Source organism: Leucopleurus acutus (assembly GCF_964270905.1).
Source record: "Leucopleurus acutus genome assembly, chromosome: 13".
Lineage (NCBI taxonomy): Eukaryota > Metazoa > Chordata > Mammalia > Artiodactyla > Delphinidae > Leucopleurus > Leucopleurus acutus.
Window position 1 is genome coordinate 40295162 of NC_139155.1, and position 21849 is coordinate 40317010.

The following is a 21849-nucleotide window of genomic DNA, read 5'->3' on the forward strand; positions in this document are numbered from 1 at the left end:
TATACCTAAAACAAAAATCATACAGATGCCTCAAAGTAAAAAAACAGAAAAAGAAAGAAGACATACCAGGAAAATGTTAGACTAAAAGTGATGTAACAATATCAAAATCAGGAGGAAGAAAGTCAATAAAGATACGCGAACACTGAGTTTAAAAAACACACATACACGCGTGCGTGCACACACACACACACACAGTAAATTGTCTTAAATGTATCCAACGATTCAGCCTTGAAAAATAAACTAACAGAATGAGTTAGGGAAATTGTCAAATCCACGATCATAGTGGGAGTTCTTTTTTTATACAACTTAATCAGAATCTAATAGAGTATGCACACTAAAACAGAAAAAAACAAAAGTAACAGGCAACCAGACCATGTTATTTTCAACTGCAGAGGAAACATTTAAAAAACCCTGCACACTTTCTAGATCACAAAGGTTTCAACACATTTCAAAAAGATAATCTTTACTGATCATTAATCTAGGAATCAATAACAAAAATGAGAAAATCAAAAGGCAAAAAGAAATGTACATAGAAATTTTAAACTTTACTTCTAAGTCATCCTGGGTTGAATAGAAATCAAATGGAAATTACAAACTACTTGTAAATGAATTAGGATGAAAGTACTACATATAAAACTAGCAGGGTACACTGACATGATTCACAGATGTAAATTTAGAGTCTTTAGTGAATTCATTAGAAAACAAAAATATTTTAAATTAACAGGTTAAGCATTTAACTAAGCAAGTGAGAAAACAGATTAAACACAAAATAGAAGATAATTACATAGGAAACAAGTTTTAAAAAACTGAATAAACAAAACGAAAAGCTACTCCTCTTTTAAAACTTAAAAACTACAAACCACTAGCAAGACTGCCTAAGGAAAAAAGAGAAAAGAAACAAACAGTATTAGAGAATAGACACATAATTACAGATCTAGTGAAAATGTTTTAAAAGCATTAGGTACTGAAGATAATGCTATGAACAAATAACAAAAAACCCAAGCCTTCCAAGTCATCGTGAATTACCCAAATTCTAATTGCGATTTGGCTAACTAAAGCTCATAATCGCTAAACCTTTCCACTGTGCTCTCTGGAATTCATGGTTACTGTCATTAGCAAAGTTCCCGAATATTCACAATCTATTCTCTGAATATTCCCTTCATATTCTACACTAATTAAAATATCACCAAGAATACTGCCTTCTGAGTGGTCTTTCAAGAGAAGGCTAGCTTTTCTTCAACATCCCTTGCACCACTGAGTCTGGAAGTGGGGTCAAGTACCTCCCTTGTTCCTCATCGCTATTTTAAGACTTACGTTTCTCCCTCTTCCCTAAGAAGCCTCAGGTCCTTTAAAGAAGGTGCTATCAGAAGTTGCCAACCCATCCTTGGTACAGTCATCTGTCACCTTCCCTACCAATTCCATCACTAGTCTTGTCATCACATTATCAGTCATTTTAGTTTCCATGCAGTCGATTTATCAACACTTGGCCTCTCAGATCTTTGCTCTGCTCTGCTCTCCTCCAGCATATCTCATCCACTTACTTTCATGCTATACCCTTAGACCACATCATTACTGATAATCTCCTTTTTAAGCATCCCAATCTCTGGTCACCATTGCTCCTTCCACCTCCCATCGCCACTCCCTCCCCCTGACATCCTGGCTTGTTCCCACTCAGTTACTCCAATAATCCCAGATCCTTAGTTTTCTTCATTGGGATCTCAAATCCAGACCCTTCCATCCTTTTACTTTCTGTGACCCTCTGAATGTTTTCCAGGACTCTTTATTATAATCACTGTCTTGTATCTCCCTATTCTATCTCACTCACTTGGCAATATCCCAATAGCTAAATCCAACTTTCTGCTGATTCTGCATCTGCACTAGGGCTGCTGAATATGGCTAAAGAAAACGTATGAGCATGCTGAATGGTCTCATTTTCAATTTACAAACACAAACCTCAAGGAGGCTCTCAGCGCTATCCAGTGTTCCCACTACATGTCCTAGTTAACCCCTGCAAACTGTTCCACATCTCCTGAGATTCCCAATACCTTTCTTACCCTCCTCACTCACAGGTGTTAACCTTGTTTCTAATTTCACTGAAAAAAGCCATCAGATGAGGATTTCCATACTCCCATCAACACACTGACCATCCTGTAGACATCTGTGATCATAAACATTGTGCCTTTTCCCCATTATACAATGTCTGCATTATCCCTGTTCCTGTCTGAAGCCAACTACATTCCTTCTCACCTGCTCAAGTTGAATGCTCTTGCCATAACACTCCCCTCTCAAACTTGCCCTCAATGGGATCATTTCTATCAACATACAACCATACTGTACTATATGCCATATTACAGAAGAAAAAGAAAATGTCTCCCTTGATTGCACAATCTCCCCAGCTAACTGCCCCATTTCTCTTTTTCCAACAATTACACCTCAAAAGCACTGCTATACTTGCTGTCTCCACTGCTTCCCTCCCACTTTGTTTCTCCCACTCTTTTTTCAAGTTGATTTTATGGGAAGCATAACAGAGTGCAAAAAACATAAATTTAGAGCCAATGAGATATCACAAGCAAATGCTCATGTAATCATGACTCAGGTGAAGAAATAGAACACGGCCAGCACCTCATTAAGTCCCTCTTGCTCCCAATATCTTTTCTTTCCTGTCAAAAGCACTATTTAGTTTCTCAGTGTATACCTTTTGGATTCAGCAGATGCCTCTAGATAAAAAGTAGCCTCCAAATTCTATGCTCATTTCTCTGGGTTTCCATCTTCTCCCAGATGTTGGCTCTGTAATTTTTCACTACCTTCTAAGCTGTGCTTTCTAACCTCTGGATGTTTTCAAGAGGGTGATTTTTCTAACTCTCTAGATGTTCTCATCTGGAGAGTTGGTCCAGATCACCAAGGCCACCATTACAGAAATGGAAAGTCTCCCCATTCTTCTAAGCCACGGTTTCACTGCCTATCACTCCACAGAAACAATCCTGTCCAACAGCCTCTCCACAAACTGAAACCGTCGGTCAGTTTAGAGATCTCAACTTAGCCTCTCAGCAGCATTTAACACAGCTGGCTACTTCCCCCTTGAAACATTACCTCACCTCTCCTCAGCCTCTTGCTAGATCTTCCTCCTGTTCTCAATCTTCGAAGGCTGGAACATTAGCTCCCTAACCCCTTTTTCACCTCATCCACTTCAGTGGCTGTCAACCAGTCCCGTGACTTTAAATTCTCTTATCCCTTAATGACTCCAGCTTCAACCCCTCCCCTGAACTCCAGGATTTTATAAATATGTGCTAACAATTCTTGATTTCTATTCCCATATTTCTACTCTCCTTTCCATCTTGGCAAGTATCACTTTAATTCAGATAGCTAATCAGGCCTAAATTCTTAACTTTTCCTTTTTTCTTTTACTCCACATCCAACCTGTCAGCATTCTGAGAGCTTCCATCTTAAACATACAATCAGAATTTGAAAACTTCACCTGTGCCAGCCTCTTCCATGCCACTATTATATCTCACTCATGCCACTACTATCCTCTGCATGAATATGCAGAGCAATGTAATCTCTCATCCACTGCAGCTGGAAAATGTAAACTGGTGAAACCACAGTGGGAGCAATTTTTAAAAACATCAAATGAAATTAAAAAGTGCATTCCTCTCAACACGATTATTTCGCATCTCTGTGCAACTGACCATAACACATGGTAACAAATACATTTTAAGTCACCCTAAAACATACATTCTGAAACAATGATTAATGAAAAAAAACTTTTATTACATGAGATACACTCCGATATCTTCTATTTCACTAATTAAAATGCTAACAGGTATTCACATTGTGTATGAAATACCATAAAAAAAAAACTTCAGGCCTAAGGTCTTCTAAATTGATCTCATGATCCATTAATGACTAACGGGTCATAACCTACAATTTGGAAAGCACTGTTCCACAGAAAACTGTTACATCTGTACAAGAGAATACATGCTTGTTTAAACAGAATATTTATAGACATTCTGTAACTGTAAAGTATATACATCTAAGCAAAAGCAAAATAGATAAATTATGGTGTATATTCCCACAATGGACTTCTACAAAGCAGTTAAAATGAATGACCTAGAACTACATGTAATGATATGGTCAAATTTCAAAATCAATGCTTGAACAATTTTAAAGTTGCAGAAGAATATGTGCGTATGCTATGCTAGAATTTGTTGTTAAAAATATGAAACTATATATTATTTAGGTAGATAGATAATAGATAGATAGATAAACATGCAGAGTAATGATAAATGCAAAAAATCAGACCTATGGTTAGAGAGGAATGGAATACAACTGGGGAGGGGTACACAAATGGTTTCAACAGTAGCTGTAAAGCTTTAAAAACAAAATATGAAGAGAATATGGCAACTTGTTAAAATTCAATAAAGTTAGTGTTTGATACAAAACTTTGTTATCTCCTATAGCTTTCTGAATGTTTAGACTATTTCATTCAAAAAAATTAATAGCTAAAATAAGGAAAAGAGAAAGCTACGTTTTCCAAAGAATAAAATTTCTGAGAGATCACTAGTGAAAGATGGAAAATGCAAAAGAGGGCTTCCCTGGTGGCGCAGTAGTTAAGAATCCGCCTGCCAATGTAGGGGACACGGATTCGATCCCCAGTCTGGGAAGATCCCACATGCCGCAGAGCAACTAAGCCCATGCGCCACAACTACTGAGCCTGCGCTCTAGAGCCCGCGAGCCACAACTACTGAGCCCTCGCGCTTAGAGCCCATGCTCCGCAACAAGAGAAGCCACCGCAATGAGAAGGCCGCGCACCACGATGAAGAGTAGCCCCCGCTAGCCACAACTAAAGAATGCCCACCCACAGCAACCGAAGCAGCCAAAAAAAAAACCACAAAAGAAAAAATACTTCAAGATAAATATTTTAAGGCATATTTTTAAACTGCTAATTATCACGTGTGTCTTTGAGGCAACAGATAAAACAAAAAATCAGGGAACTCACTAAACTTGTATAACAAATTTACATTTCATGAAGCCGGTAGAAATCATACTATAAGAGGATAAATACAGATACAAAGAGTAAAATTTATGTTAGAATATTGTTTTCAAAATTGTATTTAACGGAAACAAAATACATATTAGCCTTAGAACTACCAATTACTATTTACAGAATTATAACGTTACTGAAAACACCTAAAAGATTATAAAACTGTTAAGTCTTAAAAATTATAAGCAGAGCAACTCCCAGAAGTTTACCCAAATCATCTAGAGAAGCTTATCTAACATGAGAAAATAAGCAGAATTCTACTAAATACATGATTTTAATCTGTTTCCAGAATTTCATCTAACATTAAAAGTAATAGTTAAGAAAATGAGAAAAAAAACCCTTTAGCAATTAGGCAGAGAAAGAAGGGAATTAAATGTCAGAAGACCTGGATTCAAACCTGACTCAATTGTCCTGGGCTACAGCAATCTCTCTGAGGTACTTAACAGCAGCCTGCCTCATGGGACTGATAATTTTGTAAACCAAAGTTAAAATTACTTTAAAAACTAGAAAGATTAAAATGTTACATACTAAACATCTCACAAATATTTCTGTGAATAAAAAAGTTAAGTTGCAGGGTTTTGTGTCTGTATCTTTAATTCAGAAAACAACAGTAACGACTTAGTAATTAAAAATTTAACAAATAAAAAATTCAAAAGAATAGCTGAAAGGTAGCCTAGCATTTCTCCCTGGAAGTAGAACAGAAACATGAGAAAAGATAAAAATAAAAGGGACTAAGAGAATAAATGCAAGCAGTCCAATGCCTGGCTAATAGGAGTTTCAATGATAGAAAACAGACTGATGGGACATATAATAGGCCTGTCTAATAGGTCACAACTTACTTGACTTCAAGGATATTGGTACAAAACGCCTTTAACCTACCAATCTACAGGGAAGAGAGGAAACAGAACACAATCAATGGCACCAGCAATCAGCAAAATGCAGACTCAGGAAAGATATAAGACGCTCTACCTCGTATTCAAATAATAAACTGTAAGGGAAAAAAGAAGACGGAACCTACAGACTAAGAGACACTTGAGATAGATACCTACCAGTTGCAATGTGTGCACCTTATTTGCATCCCGATACAAACACTCTTAAAAAAGGAAAATATAGGACATAACTAGGGAAATTTAACTGGATATTTCATGTTATCAAGGAATCACTGTTAAGACGTTTTTTAGGTATGAAAAACGGTATCATGATTTTTCCCTTTCCTTTTTTTTGTTCTATGAGTCCTATCTTTCAGAGACAAATAATGTAATATTTGCAAATGGTTAGGTCTTTGCCTGAGGTTGGGAAATCTGCTTCTAATCTCACTCACCTGGTTGATCCCCAAAATCCACAAACCATGTGGGTTTCTCCACAGGGCCATTCCTGTCACATCAGCTGGCTTACCCCAGAGTCAATGATCCAAGTGAGAATAAAAGACCAAATTGGAAACGACAGTGTAGTTTATAACCCAGTCCTGAAAATGACACTCCATCACTTGTACTGCTGGCCATACAGACCAACCCTAGCACAACATAGGAAGAGACCACACAGAAGTGTAAATACCAGGAGAAGGAGATTGTTGCAGGACATCTTAGAGGGTATAAAAGAGAACTTTTAGGAACTGTTGAAGCAAGGTGATGAATACATTAGGGTTCAGACTATTATCTCTATTTTTGTATATATTTGAAAATTTCCATAATAAAAAGTTTTTCAAAACTTTTTTAATAAAAGGATAAAAGCACAGAAATGGAACAAGAAGGCAAAAAATGGCTATTCAGTGGTAGTAGTGACTTTGTGCCACCCCATTAAGCAGCCCTATCCCAGAGACCCAATGGTTGGCCAGAAGGACTGCGTATTAGCAGCTGGACTAGCAATCCAGCACAAAGCAGGATTTTTTCAAGTCTGAGAAGTCCTCATCAAGCCCAAAATTTGGTGCACAAGCACACGTATCACACCATTTAAACACTGATCTTTATATCATGAAGTTGTTCACTGTGCAAAAACTAGTGTTTATAATATATTTAATATACTTATAAGCTACTCATTAGTAAAAGCATCTTCAAGAACCATGTAAAAGATTTTAAAAAATAAACAATAAAATGTGTTGAGAGTGGTGATGTATTTAGTGGAATTATTAAAAGCGCAAAAACAACTCTACTATAAACAATAATAGTTAAGGTTCTTTTTAATGGAGACATCACTGAATTTAACTGAGACTTCCCTGAGGAGTCTAGCTTTCTTCAATAATTCTTAAATTACTCAGGAAAGTACACAGTTTGTGAAAATCTAAGTTTACAATGAAGCTTCTCTTGACTGATGTCCACTTAACCAATTTGCTGGATGAATATTCTATACCCCCTCAGTTTAATTTTTACATGCACAATATTCAATGGTTACCTTATTATGACTTATTCATAGCTGTGCCATGTAATAAACTATGATTACTTTTGCCTTCTCTGAACGACTTTAAAAAATTTTCCCTGGATTTAATGATTGTTTAATTTTTTTCTTGCGATGGTTTTCTATGTACTTATTACTAATTCAATCCCAAATTCTCCATCAATTGTCTAAATCCCTCCAAGACATCCAGCCTTATCAGGTATGACTTCTACATCTCCTTGAAGTCTCTCCTGGTGAGCATTTTCTGAGCTGCTCCCACCTGGGCTGGCTGCCTCTCTGCCTGCACAACTCTCACCCATGGCTGTCCTTACACCATCTTCCAGAGATTCCCACCATCTCTCGCATATCAGATCTCCCGTCTTCTACATCCTGTGTCAACCTTTTCCTTGATTTAAGTCCTCTTTTGGTGGAGCACAAGACAGTAACTTCCCAAGAAAAGATATGTGGTGGCAGTTCAATGTGTTGAGACCTTGCATTCCCAAAATGTCCTTATTTAACCTGTGCACTTTATTGTTAATTTGGATGCATACAGAATTCTAGGTTGGAAGTTATTTTCCTTTAGAATTTTGCTCCTTTGTTTCCAGAGTTGCTGCTGAGAAGTTTGAAGATATTCTGATAAATAATCCTTTGATTGTGATCTGCTTTCTTCTCAAGAGAAACTTATAAGAGGTCTTTTTCAGGGAATGATTGCCAGTGTTCTGAAAATCACAATGCCTTGGGGGTGCAGTCTGTTTTCATCTATTGTCCTGAAAACTTAATGGTCTTTCAATCCAAAACCTGTACAGTCCAGTTCTGGAAAATCTGGTGGATAAATTTTCTCCTTCCCACCTGCCTATCCCTCTCCTCACCTTTTTTGTTGTTCTCTTTGAGACTCCTATTAATCAAATATTGGTCCTCATTGACAGTCAATTCAATTTCATAAGATTTTACTATTGTCCATCTCTTTGATCTATTTTTATGGAAGATTTCCTCCCAACCTGCTATTGAGTTTTGTTTTGTTTTAATTCTCAAAAGCTCTTTTTGGTTCTCTCAGTCTTTTTTTTTTTTTTTTTGCAGTACGCGGGCCTCTCACTGCTGTGGCCTCTCCCGTTGCGGAGCACAGGCTCTGGACGCGCAGGCTCAGCGGCCATGGCTCACGGGCCCAGGCGCTCCGCGGCATGTGGGATCTTCCCGGACCGGGGCACGAACCCGTGTCCCCTGCATCGGCAGGCGGACTCTCAACCACTATGCCACCAGGGAAGCCCTCTCAGTCTATCTTTTGAATGGTATCCTATTCTTGTTTTATGGTTGTAATATGTTTTCTTATTTCATTGGGATTACTAATTATTTCTTTTTAAGTTTTCTTCCCCCTGAATAGTCAGGCTTTGCTTCCTCCAAGTTGCTTAAAGTTTTGAATTATACTTTACATGTTTGAGGGTTTCCTGCGATGTCTAGTATTCCTTGGTCATCTACTACTAAAAATGGAAGGCCAAAAAACTGAATATAAGCTTTGAATATTTAAGTGAGGCTTACTGACTATGAGTATACTCCACTGGAGTGATCAGGCTATGCTATTAAGTTGGAGAATCTCTGATGTCAGTGTTTGCAGTTGTTTTGCTTTTCTCTACGGCTAGTCCAATTCTGCTGATAAAGATCTTCCAATCTCCTGCCTGGAGGGATAAAGCCTGGCTGCTGGCATTAATGGGAGCCCCAGAAAGCAAGGTGGCTAGGGGGTCTCAACAGCTAGAATGTATATGTTCACTTGATCTACCTTTCTCTGTACAGTTCCCTTGCTTTTAACTGGGCCTGTTGTCCTCTAGTCCAGATACCTTGTATTACCTTCTTCGTATGGCACAACTGGGCCTTATATTGCTGGTAGGAGTGTAAGTTGCTACAACCATCTTGGAAAAATGTTTGGCAGCACGTGCTAAAGCTACTTAAGTGTATACCCTATTTCTTTCCCCAATACGTACACCAAATAGAAATGAGAGCTTAAGTCTTCCTAAAATGTGCATAGAAATGTCACCATAGCCTTTATTCACAATAGTCAATAAGTGGAAACAACACAAATATCTATCAACATGTAAATAAACTATGGTATATTCACATAACAAACCACAACACTGCAATGGACAAGAGTAAGTTTCTGATACATGCAACAATATGGATCTCAGAGACACCAAAGAATATAAACAGTATGGGTCCATTTATAAACAGTTCAAAGAAAGACAAAGCTAATCTATGTTTAGAGATCAAAACAATGGCTGCCCCTGGGGGTGGGAGTATTGACTGGAAAGGAACACAAGAGATCTTTCAGGGGTGATGGAAATGTTCTATAAGTTGATTTGGATGATGGTTAGACAGGTACATACATATGTAAAAATTCAGTAATCTGTATGCTTATGACTGTATACTTCACCGTTTTAAGTTACACACAACTTAAAAGAATCTTGTAAAAAATTAATTATATACACCAAGGGGGGAAAGTGGTGGGGGTGGGTGGGTGAAATGAACTGGGAGATTGCGACTGACATGTATACACTAATATGTATAAAACAGATAACTAATAAGAACCTGCTGTATAAAAAAAATAAAATAAAATTCAAATTAAAAAATTAACTACATAAATGTTTTGTTAATGAAATTTAAAATCCCTACTAATCTATCAAGATAAACAATTATCTTCCAAAGCCTGAAATATATAGTCCCAATGATCACTAGAACTTGAGGTATTATTTTATCAGCATTTAATTATTTAAGTGGGGGGGTAAGTAGTAACTTAGTGATGTAACAATCACTTTAAGAAGAGTCAACACTAAAGTGCAATTTATTGGGAATTCATAACATACTTTTCATTCATATTAAATACTATTAGGACCACACTAGGTACTTACCCTTCTAACCTAACATCTGGTAAAGATCTGTTGAGTGCAATCATCTCACTTGCCATTAAATTGAACTGATTGATTTTAAACATCTCTTTCATCTTTTCTTGATCCTCTTTAGGAATGACGACTGGTTTCCCCATTTCTCCAGGACCTTCATGAGGCTTTTGTACTGGCTCTAGAACTAAGAATAAGGAGGAAACTTAACTAACATTAATTGTATAACAATTGATTCATGTTTCTGTTTAATAACATTTGAGTTTAAACTATGTCCTCAACAACCAGAGCCATTTCTGAGCCCATCCTCTCCCAGTCTGAGACACGGCCTAGGGGCCGCCTTTTCCTCCGCTTCCACACCTCGTCCTGACTCAAGACCTCCTCACTTTGCACCACTCACCTGAATCACTTCATGGCCTTGGCACTCCCATCTCGGATATCGTTACCACATTAATCTCCCTAAAGCATAGCCTTCATTGTGTTATTCTCATGGTCTCCTAGAGGCCAATCTCTTTAATAGGAAATTTAATCTAACTTCCCAAACCCACCACTTGCTGGGGTCTCCACCGCCCACCCCCCGGATCCTCATCCTCCAGTCCAACAGCACCCACTACTTTCCTCCATGTGCCTCATGTCTTCTTGCGTTGATGCCTTTGCTCACACTGGCCCCTCCCTTGTCTTCTCCTTCCTACCTCTACCTCTGCAATACCAAACTCACACTTGTCCTTCAAGGCCCAGCTAAAACAGCTTCTCTCCTGCAGCTTTTCTGCATCTCTCTAGAGTGACCATTTACTACTCTTGACTACTACATACATCCAGGGCTCTATGTCTCTAATCAATAGTTCTCTCTTATTATGATCGCTAAACCTGCCTATGACACCCTCCCCTAACTAGATTATGATCTCTTTTTTAGCTGGAGTTTTTTGTTCATTCATGTACCTTCTGTGGAGTTTAGCACTGTTTTACAGGCATTTTATAACCATATGCTAAATTAATATGTGAGTAAAAGTGTTATTCAAAATAAGTCAAAATGAAATCCTAGAATTGACAATAGTAGACATTATAATAAGCATTATGCAAGGTGGAGCATCAAGAAATATAATTCTTGAGAATTTCTTTTATTTTGACTTTCTTTTATGCTTTGAGCTTTTTATTTGTTCAAACATTCATTGTAAACTTTTTTATTTTATTGCACTTGTGACAAAATACAGCCTTCCAACAATAAATATTTAATGAGCACCTACATCATAGCAGCCACTGTGCCAGGCACTGAGATCAGTGCCGACAAGACATTACATGTTCTCTACCCTCATGTGGCTTAAACTTCCTACCTTTTGAAAGGTATTAACATTTCCTTTGTGGGCTAGAAAAATGCTTCATTTTTAAAAATGCTAAGTGGAATGTGTTAAAATTATGTATTCCATATATGTAGATTACATATTTGAAATATATCTAGTAAATAACCTTATTAATGAAAAAAAAAGAAATATAATTCTAATCAGAAGTAATGTTATCTCGTAATATACAGTTGTCCCTCAGTATCCATGGGGGACTGGTTCCAAGACACCCCCCTCACCCTGCCCTGCAGATACCAAAATCCACAGATGCACAAGTTCCTTATATAAAAAGGTGTGGTATGGTCAGGCCTCTGTATAACCCACGGATATGGAGGACCGGCTATATTAGTAAAAAGAATAATATTCCTGATCAGCAATTCCCAAATCTTGTTCTTGCTATATGCTTTTGAGATGCTGAAAAGTGTTCCAAGAAAAATATGTTCTAGAATATATTAAATTCGAAAAAAAATTGTTAAACTTCCCATCTAAGAGGGATGGGTAGAAAATGAGGTGAGGATAAGAATGGGATGAAAATATCTGTTTTGTACATTACCTGTTTATTTTTAAAGCTGAAAGTTTTATTCTCCTACAGTTTGTTTTTTAGGCATCCCCGAAAGTCTCTGGACAAAAATGAAGACATCAAGGCAGTAGACAAACCAGCTCATTTCAGCCAAGCTTCATCTGCCCAAGAACAGCTCTAGTTGGTAAAGCTGACCTACAGGATGACTGTTCAGATGGGGTACAAAGCAACCTACCAATACCAGAGCTGCAGAATATTATTCACTGTGTCTTCAAAAACTCTGTCTAGAATATAAAATCTATTCTAGAGGACTATCAAGGAAAAAAATGGTGGATAATAACTTTCCCCATTCTCACAATGAACTGTGATTCCAGGAAAAAAGTTAAAATATTAGGAAATAAATTATAGGAAACTCTTATAATACAATTTTTTTTTTTTTTTTTTTTTTTTTTTGCTTTACGCAGGCCTCTGTTGTGGCCTCTCCCGTTGTGGAGCACAGGCTCCGGACACACAGGCTCAGCGGCCATGGCTCACGGGCCCAGCCGCTCCGTGGCATGTGGGATCTTCCCGGACCGGGGCACGAACCCATGTCCCCTGCATCGGCAGGCGGACTCTCAACCACTGTGCCACCAGGGAAGCCCTATAATACAATTTTTAAAAACAAATCCCGACTAATTTTTGTCAAGTAAGCTCTTTAAATATAAGAATTAAAAAATTCTCAGTGACAAAAATTTTCAATGCCAAGTGTAATAAAAACTGTAAGTACAGAAGTATAATGCCTATATAAGCTTTTAAAACTTTAAAAATCATATATTATAAAACTCTCAGAGTCAATTCTTACTTACCCGTCTCTGAAAATAAAGAGTAATTAACAGATTTGGGGGTTGGGACATTCAGGGGTCAGTATGAAGCAGCGGAGTTCTAGAGGTAACAGTTATTTTATCTGCATGGCACAGATAACCTGAAGAGTAGGTGGGAGACATCTAGTGGCCCTGATTATAAATATCCTTCAGTTACCTGTGCCCTATTTTAGCATAAGATGATGCTTTAAAGAAAAGTTAAAATGGAAACATTTTCACACTACTCAGTTTTTTAATTGAATATTAAGTTATACAGAACACCATCTATAACATATTTTTGCTGGGGGCAGGGTGGGGTAGATCCTGAATCTGATCAAGCCTCTGGACTTACTTACCAATTCACAGGAAATATAGGGGACAGAGGAAATGATAAAAAAAAAAACATTAAAGGGATGCAAATCCTGACTGTGGGAAACTGGAGAAAACGAAGAAAGCAATTTCTTCTTCTTCAACACAACCAAAAATGGGAGGTGGGGAGGACAAAAAGAAAGAGGTATCCATGTATCTATGCCACAAGACTAGCTTTGAGTTGGTAACTGTCGAAGCCAGATGATGGGTATATGGGAGATCAATTTTCTATTTTTCTCTACTTTTGTTTATGTTTGGAAATTTTCCATGAGGATTGGGGGAGCATGAAGGAGCACTCAAGAAATTATTACTGTAAGAACCAGTAAGTATAAACTTGATTGCTTACAGCCTAAGAGACTGTTATGACCAGAAAGTTAAAATCCTGCCCCATCACAGTGAAGTAAAACTCTAGCCTTGAGGTCTTAAAGAATTGGGCAAAACTGTACAACATATAAAATCCTCCTGGCTGCAATATTTTACAAATTTGGTCACCTGGTACTTACTAATAATCTAAATATCTGGTATAATACCCATATTATATACTTTAACCTACTGATACACGTGAGATCTCAGAGCCGCATTTAAAATGGCCATTAATCAAAAGTTATATGACTACTGCATGACTTAACAGAATCCACCACAATACTCTAATTTAGAAATTATAATATCCTGAAGAATTACACCAACCAGTAAACTAATTTTCTTTGGCAAAGATCCCAGGATAAAATGCAACTAGCTAGTGAATATTTTTACTACTAATGCACTTGCAGTACTAAAAAGCAACTAACAAAGAAGACAGTAAGCATTAACTTTCCTTGTATTCTACTTACCAGTCTTTCATGTAAATTAAAAAAGAGTTCAGTGAAACTTGTTTGAAAGCAAATGAAATGGGTTTGGATATTATCATTTCCCGAACTGAAAAACAAACTTTCATTGCCATAAAATTTTATAGGCAGATCATTTCTAAAAATCAAATCAACTTTGACAAGGGGGTGACTAAGGTGTTATTCCAAAGTATTATGTGAGAACAAACATTTTATTATGCACTTTAAACTTCATTTACATGACAATGTACGGAAGTTTCATGTTTTAGAAAATTTAATTTTCGAAAAAACTACAGGTTCACTCTGAATGCCGCCAAATAAAATTCACATATACAAACCACATGACATACCTATGAATGTGTTTTAATAAATCTTACAAATTTCTAGTTTGTATTTTTCTCATGGAAGTGGAATAAGGAGGTATAAAGTTACATGATACCCATTTGGGGAAGATGGGGAAGATAAAAGGCTAAAATCATTTCTCCCAAACAATTTTCTTACCTTATTATACAACTATCTTTACTATTTTTATGCACTATATTTCACTTATTCCAAAATATTTTTTCCCATATTTTAACATCTCTGAAATTGGCATGTGGCTTACAATGATAACTGAAATGTTTTTGCTTTCTTAGTGTATATAATATGTATTCTATAAACAAAGCAAATTACCTGATTTTTTTAACATCAAAATATTATTGCATATAACAAAATTCATTGATAACTCTCTGCTACCTCAACACCTGTCAGTTTCAACCCTCATTCCAATTTTATATTCATTTGTAATGTGTTCAAATAAAACTCTAAGCACACTAAAAGTCTGTAATAAAGAGTTTCTGAAAGCCTTTACTAACAATATTTTTAAGTTTTTAATCATCAGAAGTTTCTTCTATAAAATATGTTCTCAAACTTTTCCTACTGTTTGACAACTGAAATAATTCTAGCAGAAGTACATGAAAACTTGAATAATCAACATTTTAATAATCTGAAAATCAAGTACAGTGCTGGCAGAAAGGATTAATTCCTACTTGAAATTGCATCTGTAAAAATATTGAATAGTCTATGCAACATCCAAATCCATAAATTGAATGAATGAGTTAATTCTAAAAAGCAGAAGAGTTGCAAAAATATTCCCAAGACATAACCCACACTAACCGTGTTTTTTCAAAGGGAATCTAATCTAATTCTCTAGCAACAGAAGAATTTTGCTATTCTCAGATAGTCTGGGGTATAAAATACAAGAATAAAACTATGAGAGAGAATGCTCAGGAAAATAAAATAAAACAAAACAAAACCAACCCTCTGAAACACCAAAGACTGGCCTGTTGTTACCTGACGCAGGCAAGTAACAAGTAAATGTAAGAATCCTAGAAAACTAAATATATCAACGATAACCTTATAAGCATTATCATAAGGATAACGAATCCATTCTGCTTAAAAATAAGACACCTTTTTGCACACAACAGTATAAAGAACAGAATTTGGTAAATTTCACCAAATTGGCACTGTAAAGTAGTTCAAAGAAGTTCAGAAATGAGGTCCTTACAATACTGAGACAACTGCCCTGGAGTGTTGTATCTGCTCATTATTTTTTTGCTTTTTTGTTTTGATTTGGTTTTTCAAATGCCATAGAAAACGAATATCCTGGAGACCTTATGTGTTCTATCAAAAGAGACCTACATTCCTCTAGGTCACTGACTGTACTTGCTAATTCCACTAAGAAGGTCCACATCCTTGATGCCATCACCTATCAACCCTCTCCCAACAATTTTAGTGAAAGATCTGTTCAGTGGCACCACAATTCCTCAGCAGCCTTATGTTGAGAGCCTTAACAACCTTAGGCCTCTGATGCTACTCGAGACCTCTCAGCGCCCACTGCACTGAAACTTCACATCAGAGCAGATTTTTCAAACTGTTCTTGCTTAGCATCAATTGTCCCCCTTCCCTAAATCATTTCCTCACTCGTTCCCTGCAATGCCTTAAGGCTACATGGAACACAGTTTGAAAAAATGGATGCTCTAGGGCCCCATCTGGAGCCACTGGCCTCTCCAAGTCTCTCCCTTCAGCTATTAACTCACCTCTTGGCTTACTGCTCAGTGCTTCTCTCATCCTTCCACTGCTCACGGCCTTCTCAGTCTGTCCCACACAACACCCTGATGCCCCCAGGCCATTATAAAGCTTCTATCAATACGTCGTCTTGTCTCAACAGGGGCCCCATCTACCAGACTTAAATCCAGCTCTTCCCCAGAGCCCATTAACCTCACAACCCTCAACAACTTTCATTCTCTGTCTCCCAGGAGGTAAGATGCTCTCTCATAGCTCCACATTGTTACTTTCACACCATTTCTCCTTTACTTTGTACTTCTGTACTTTGTATAAAAGCTACTCCTTTTCCTTGATGCTCATGCTACTAGTGGTTTTCCAAAACTGTATTAACCTTAGAATCCTCTTCAAGGATAATCCTTTTCTTATGGTTGACACCACACTGTCTCATCTGCTGAGAATTGGCTCTTTCAAGTATTACTTCATTACTTTATACCTTAAACCTCTCCCTCAACATACATAAAAAATACATACATTCATAGAAAACCAACTTTGGCTCCATTCCTTTCTTTTAAACTACTGTACTATCTCTTTGTGTGGAAGTTTCCCAAAAGGATAAGCTACACATCAGTAATATCAAATTCACTGGCACTGAAATGGCACTTGCTAGGGTCACAAGAAACCCCCTGCTGGGAAACACATCAGAACAACTTCTTCATCTCAGGTAAAATCTCTGAACAAACATCACTCCTGGATTTCCATGACCCCACTCCCTCTGGCTTCTCCCCCTACTCTGACTTCCAGAAGCCTTATTTCCCTTTGCTGACCCTCCATGATCCTCTCCAACACTGGCCTGTCTCTTCCAACATCCACACACTGCTGGAGCCCACACTGCCGCCCACATGCTCTACCTCAGCCACCCTCTGCTGCAGAACATCCCTCCCAACACCCCAACGTTAAACGCTCCAAACGCAACTCATCCTTCTGCCTTCTCACCAAAGCCCCTCCGCCTCTGGGGGCCCCACCTCGTATCAATTCATCCAAAGAGGAAGACCTAAGAGTCATCTTAGACTTTTCACTTTCCATTATTACCTATGTTCAGTGACTCCCCATGCTATGTAAACGCCACTATTTACAAACTTCTCATATATTTTATTTCCTCTCCATCTCCAGTGTCATTTTAGTGTAGGCCCCAAGAACTTCTCCAAACCTTCCCAACGGCCTCACAACCAGTCTCTGCCGTCTCACTCCCTTCTAGTATTGGGTTGGCCAAAAAGTTTGTTTGGTTTTTCCCATACGATGGCTCTAGTAGTGCTTAGTTGTCTTTAACTTCATTTGAAACATTTTTTTTTTTTGTGGTACTTGGGCCTCTCACTGTTGTGGCCTCTCCCGTTGTGGAGCACAGGCTCCGGACACGCAGGCTCAGCGGCCATGGCTCACAGGCCCAGCCGTTCCGCGGCACGTGGGATCTTCCCAGACCGGGGCACGAACCCGTGTCCCCTGCATCAGCAGGCGGACTCTCAACCACTGCGCCACCAGGGAAGCCCCATTTGAAACATTTTTGTTAGACTGTATTGTGACAGCTGTCATATGTCATGCATTAAAAAAAAAACTTATCAAAATCTGTGAATTTTTGTGTAGCCATTTTAATATTGAAGACAAGAAAAAAAAGCAACATTTTTGGCATATTATGCTTTATTATTACAAGAAAGGTAAAAATGTAACTGAAACACAAAAAAATATTTGTGCAGCGTATGAAGAAGGTGCTGTGACTGATCGAACGTGTCAAAAGTGGTCTGCGAAGTTTTGTGCTGGAGACTTTTTGCTGGACGATGCTCCAAGGTCGGGGAGACCAGTTGAAGTTGATAAGGATCAAATCGAGACATTAATTGAGAACAATGAATGTTATATCACATGGGAGACAGCCAACATACTCAAAATATCCAAATCAAGCGCTGAAATCATTTGCACCAGCTTGGTTATGTAAATCGTTTTGATGTTTGGGTTCCATGTAAATTAAGCGAAAAAAAACCTTCTTGACCGTATTTCCGCATGAGATTCTCTGCTGAAACGTAACGAAACGTTCCGTTTTTAAAACAAATTGTGACAGGCGATGAAAAGTGGATACTGTACAATAATGTGGAATGGAAAAGATCGTGGGGCAAGTGAATGAACCACCACCAATCACACCGAAGGCTGGTCTTCATCCAAAGAAGATGATGTTGTGTATATGTTGGGATTGGAAGGGAGTCCTCTATTATGAGCCCCTTCCAGAAACCAAATGATTAATTCCAACAAGTACTGCTCCCAATTAGACCAACTGAAAGCAGCACTCGACGAAAAGGGTCCAGAATTAGTTAAAAGAAAATGCATGGTTTTCCATCAGGATTAACGCAAAACCACATGTTTCTTTGATGACCAGGCAAAAACTTTTACAGCTTGGCTGGGAAGTTCTGATTCACCCGCCATATTCACCAATTGCACCTTCAGATTTCCATTTATTTCGGTCTTTACAAAAGTCTCTTAATGGAAAAAATTTCAATCCCCTGGAAGACTGTAAAAGGCACCTGAAAGAGTTATTTGCTCAAAAAGATAAAAAATTTTGGGAAGATGGAATTATGAAGTTGCCTGAAAAATGGCAGAAGGTAGTGGTACAAAACTGTGAATATGTTGTTCAATAAAGCTCTTGGTGAAAATGAAAAATGTGTCTTTTATTTTTATTTAAAAACCGAAGGAACTTCGGCTTTTAAACACCAAGCTAATACATCAGCCACGTGACCACCAAACTTCCTTCCGAAAGTCTGGATCCCATCAGGTTACTGATTTCCTTGTTTAAAATCCTTCAGTGGGACTTCCCTGGTGGTCCAGTGGTAAACAATCTGCCTTACAATGCAGGCGACAAGGGTTCAATCCCTGGTCAGAGAACTAAGATCCCACATGCTGCAAGGCAACTAAACCCGCACGCCACAACTACTGAGCTCGCAGGCCTCAACTAGAGAGCCTGCATGCCACAAACTACAGAGCCCACGTGCCTTGGAGCCTGCACACCACAACTGGAGAGAAGCCCGTGCGCCGCAACAAAAGATCCCGCATACCGCAACTAAGACCTGACGCAGCCAAAAAAATCCTTCAATGTCATGCCTCACCTACAGGATTTAGTCCAAAACCCTTAGCATGTCATAAAAGGCCTCCTGTGATGTGGCCTCTGCTAACCTCCCAGCTTCGTCCCATGCTCTTTCCTCACATTCTCCTATCCATCAACTCTGTCTCTCACTTGCTTATCTTGCACATGCTTCTCTCCTTTGCTTGGAAGGTATTCCCCTCACCCATCAAACCTAACAAACACCTGTTCACCCTGATACTACAGCTTGAGCATTACACTTCCTTGCTGCACCTTCTCAGATGCCCCACGGTGTTCCTTCCTCCTGCTCTCATGCACATCTCTAGTATGCTATCTATCATATCACTATTTTACCTTATTCTTTCTCTCCTGTTGGATTGGGATTCCCCAAAGGGAGGAACTTTTTTGTATTGTTGAAGTGTATGTCACTAGCACGTAGCACACTACCCAGCACATATCAGAGTTTAAAAAACATTCACTAAGTGTGTCTTCACCTACTACAGAGGTCCCAGTCTTTCTTACTTTTCATGCCTTTGCATTTAAGACAGAACACCATGAGCTCCCACTATAAATGGTAACGAATTAAGGTGGAGTGAGGGTAAAGTTAATCTGTTCCATTTGGGACAAGAATTATGCTAGTTTCTTACTGGTGAATGGCAATACCTTTGATTTGATTTAAATGTTGACAGAGTTATAGCTCTTGTCACCCGACAAACTTACTAAACAGCAGGGCCATAAAGGAAACCAGGAAAGTCAACAAATTAATAGGAAAAAAATTATGGGGAAGGTGAAAACTAAAAAGTCAGGGGTTAGCCTAGGTATTACTAAAGTCCAGTGTTAGCAACTGAGCCTAATTTTAGGCAGATTTCCCATGAAATAAAGAGAACTGGTTACACAATCCCATCTGTAAAAATTACAATAAGTAGGCACACCTACCAATACAAATAAATAATTTTAGATTGTAAATTTTAAGGGATCAGGTGCTTTCATTATAAAAGTGCAAGATATTTAAATGTGGCTACATATTCAAATAAAACAGTAATCATTCACAAATAATTCCTAAAAATAGAATTACTGTTTAGCCAGATATTCTATAACTAATCACAGAGAGTTCAGAGCGCAGAACAGCTGAATTACTGATTCACAATGCAAAGTCATTTTCATTTTGTTTAAAAAAAAATGAAAGGCAGCATTTGTTTTTTTGGTTTAAACACAGAGAGTCTAAAACTGAATTTTTCAGGTGTCCTCTGTCAAAAATGTCAGTCTTCCAAACTAGGTCCTTCATATTTGTGTTTCCTTCCTTTTCCGTATCAGATACTGCAGTGTTCTCACTGCAGCCCAGATTTTATAGCCTGATCTTTTCATAAGCTCTCCCTAAAAGTGCTAACTGGAGCTATCTACAGCATTAACAAAACAAACTCACCAGACCACATCTACCTAAAATGACTTCTTCCCTTAGGACTGAGATGGGAATGCTGGAGAACTCTCTCTCATACTTGATAATGCAATTTTAACGCTCCACTCAGCATTATGACACTAGACTAATCTCCTGTACAATTTTGGTAGTTCCAGCTATGAGATTCCCTACAGTATTTGGTAATATAACTTCCAGAAAATTAACTACATTTAACATTGAACACACAAATTGAATTCAGCAATTCTATACAGGATACTTTAATACTTTTAACTGTTAGAAGAACCTACTGGAGAACTGATGGAAATATGATCATCATATATAGGAAGACAGGGATTACTATTAATCTAAAAATGTTAAAATTTTATAGTTTCCAAATTAGTACAAACAAGTGACATATATATCAAAACAGGTCCACTATTATAAAATGTCACTCACCATCCCCAGCAGGAAGTCCTCTCTCTTTTTTTTCATCACATTTGTTGCATTCACTGAAGTAAAGCAGCAGGAACATATCCAAGAGTACCCAAATCAAGGAGGTGGCTAGGACCACCTTGCAATATGCAAATTTTCTCATGGCACTTTAAGTCAAATGCAAAATTTTAAAATATATATATATATAAATATACAAAGATCATGAAAATTATTCCAATCCAGTTTCATCAGAAATCACGTTCATAACCTATAGAAAGAAAAAGAAAAAAGATTAACTTAAAAATTCAGAACCTAAAAAAGAAACAATGGATTAATTCAATATGAATATGAAATTTTACTATGAAGAATAAGTTTTAAATTCCGACTTGAAAGAATACTTGTAAAATATATAAAAATAGTAACAAGAACATGCAAATAACTCCTACAAATCAATATACACAATCCAATAGAAAAATGGGTAAAGGACTAAACAAGCACTTTGCAGAAAGGAAACCTGAATAGCCAATAAACAAGTGAAAAGGTGCTCGATTCATTACAATGAGGAAAATTCAAATTAAAACAGTGAGCTACTATCTTATATCTATCAAACACATGGGGCTTAACTGCCTTCTATTCAATTGCTGTATTAAACACTAAAGCAAAAGCTAAGCCATT

At 37.7% G+C, this 21849-nt stretch overlaps 1 protein-coding gene across 5 annotated transcripts in view; it reads right to left on the bottom strand.

The window, feature by feature from the left end:
* The window catches only part of GALNT1 (polypeptide N-acetylgalactosaminyltransferase 1), a 136315-nt gene that overhangs the window by 48104 nt on the left and 66362 nt on the right, over nucleotides 1-21849 (bottom strand). For 4 of the 5 annotated variants that reach the window (XM_082853663.1, XM_082853662.1, XM_082853666.1 and 1 more), the window contains 2 exons: nucleotides 21199-21442; nucleotides 10306-10480 (listed from right to left, as the gene is read on the bottom strand). In XM_082853663.1, the coding sequence (XP_082709789.1) occupies nucleotides 10306-10480; nucleotides 21199-21337 (314 nt within the window). In that variant the 5' untranslated portion in view covers nucleotides 21338-21442. Of the gene's footprint in view, nucleotides 1-10305; nucleotides 10481-21198; nucleotides 21695-21849 lie in introns of those variants that run through there. The other variant, XM_082853665.1, reaches the window with a different exon arrangement.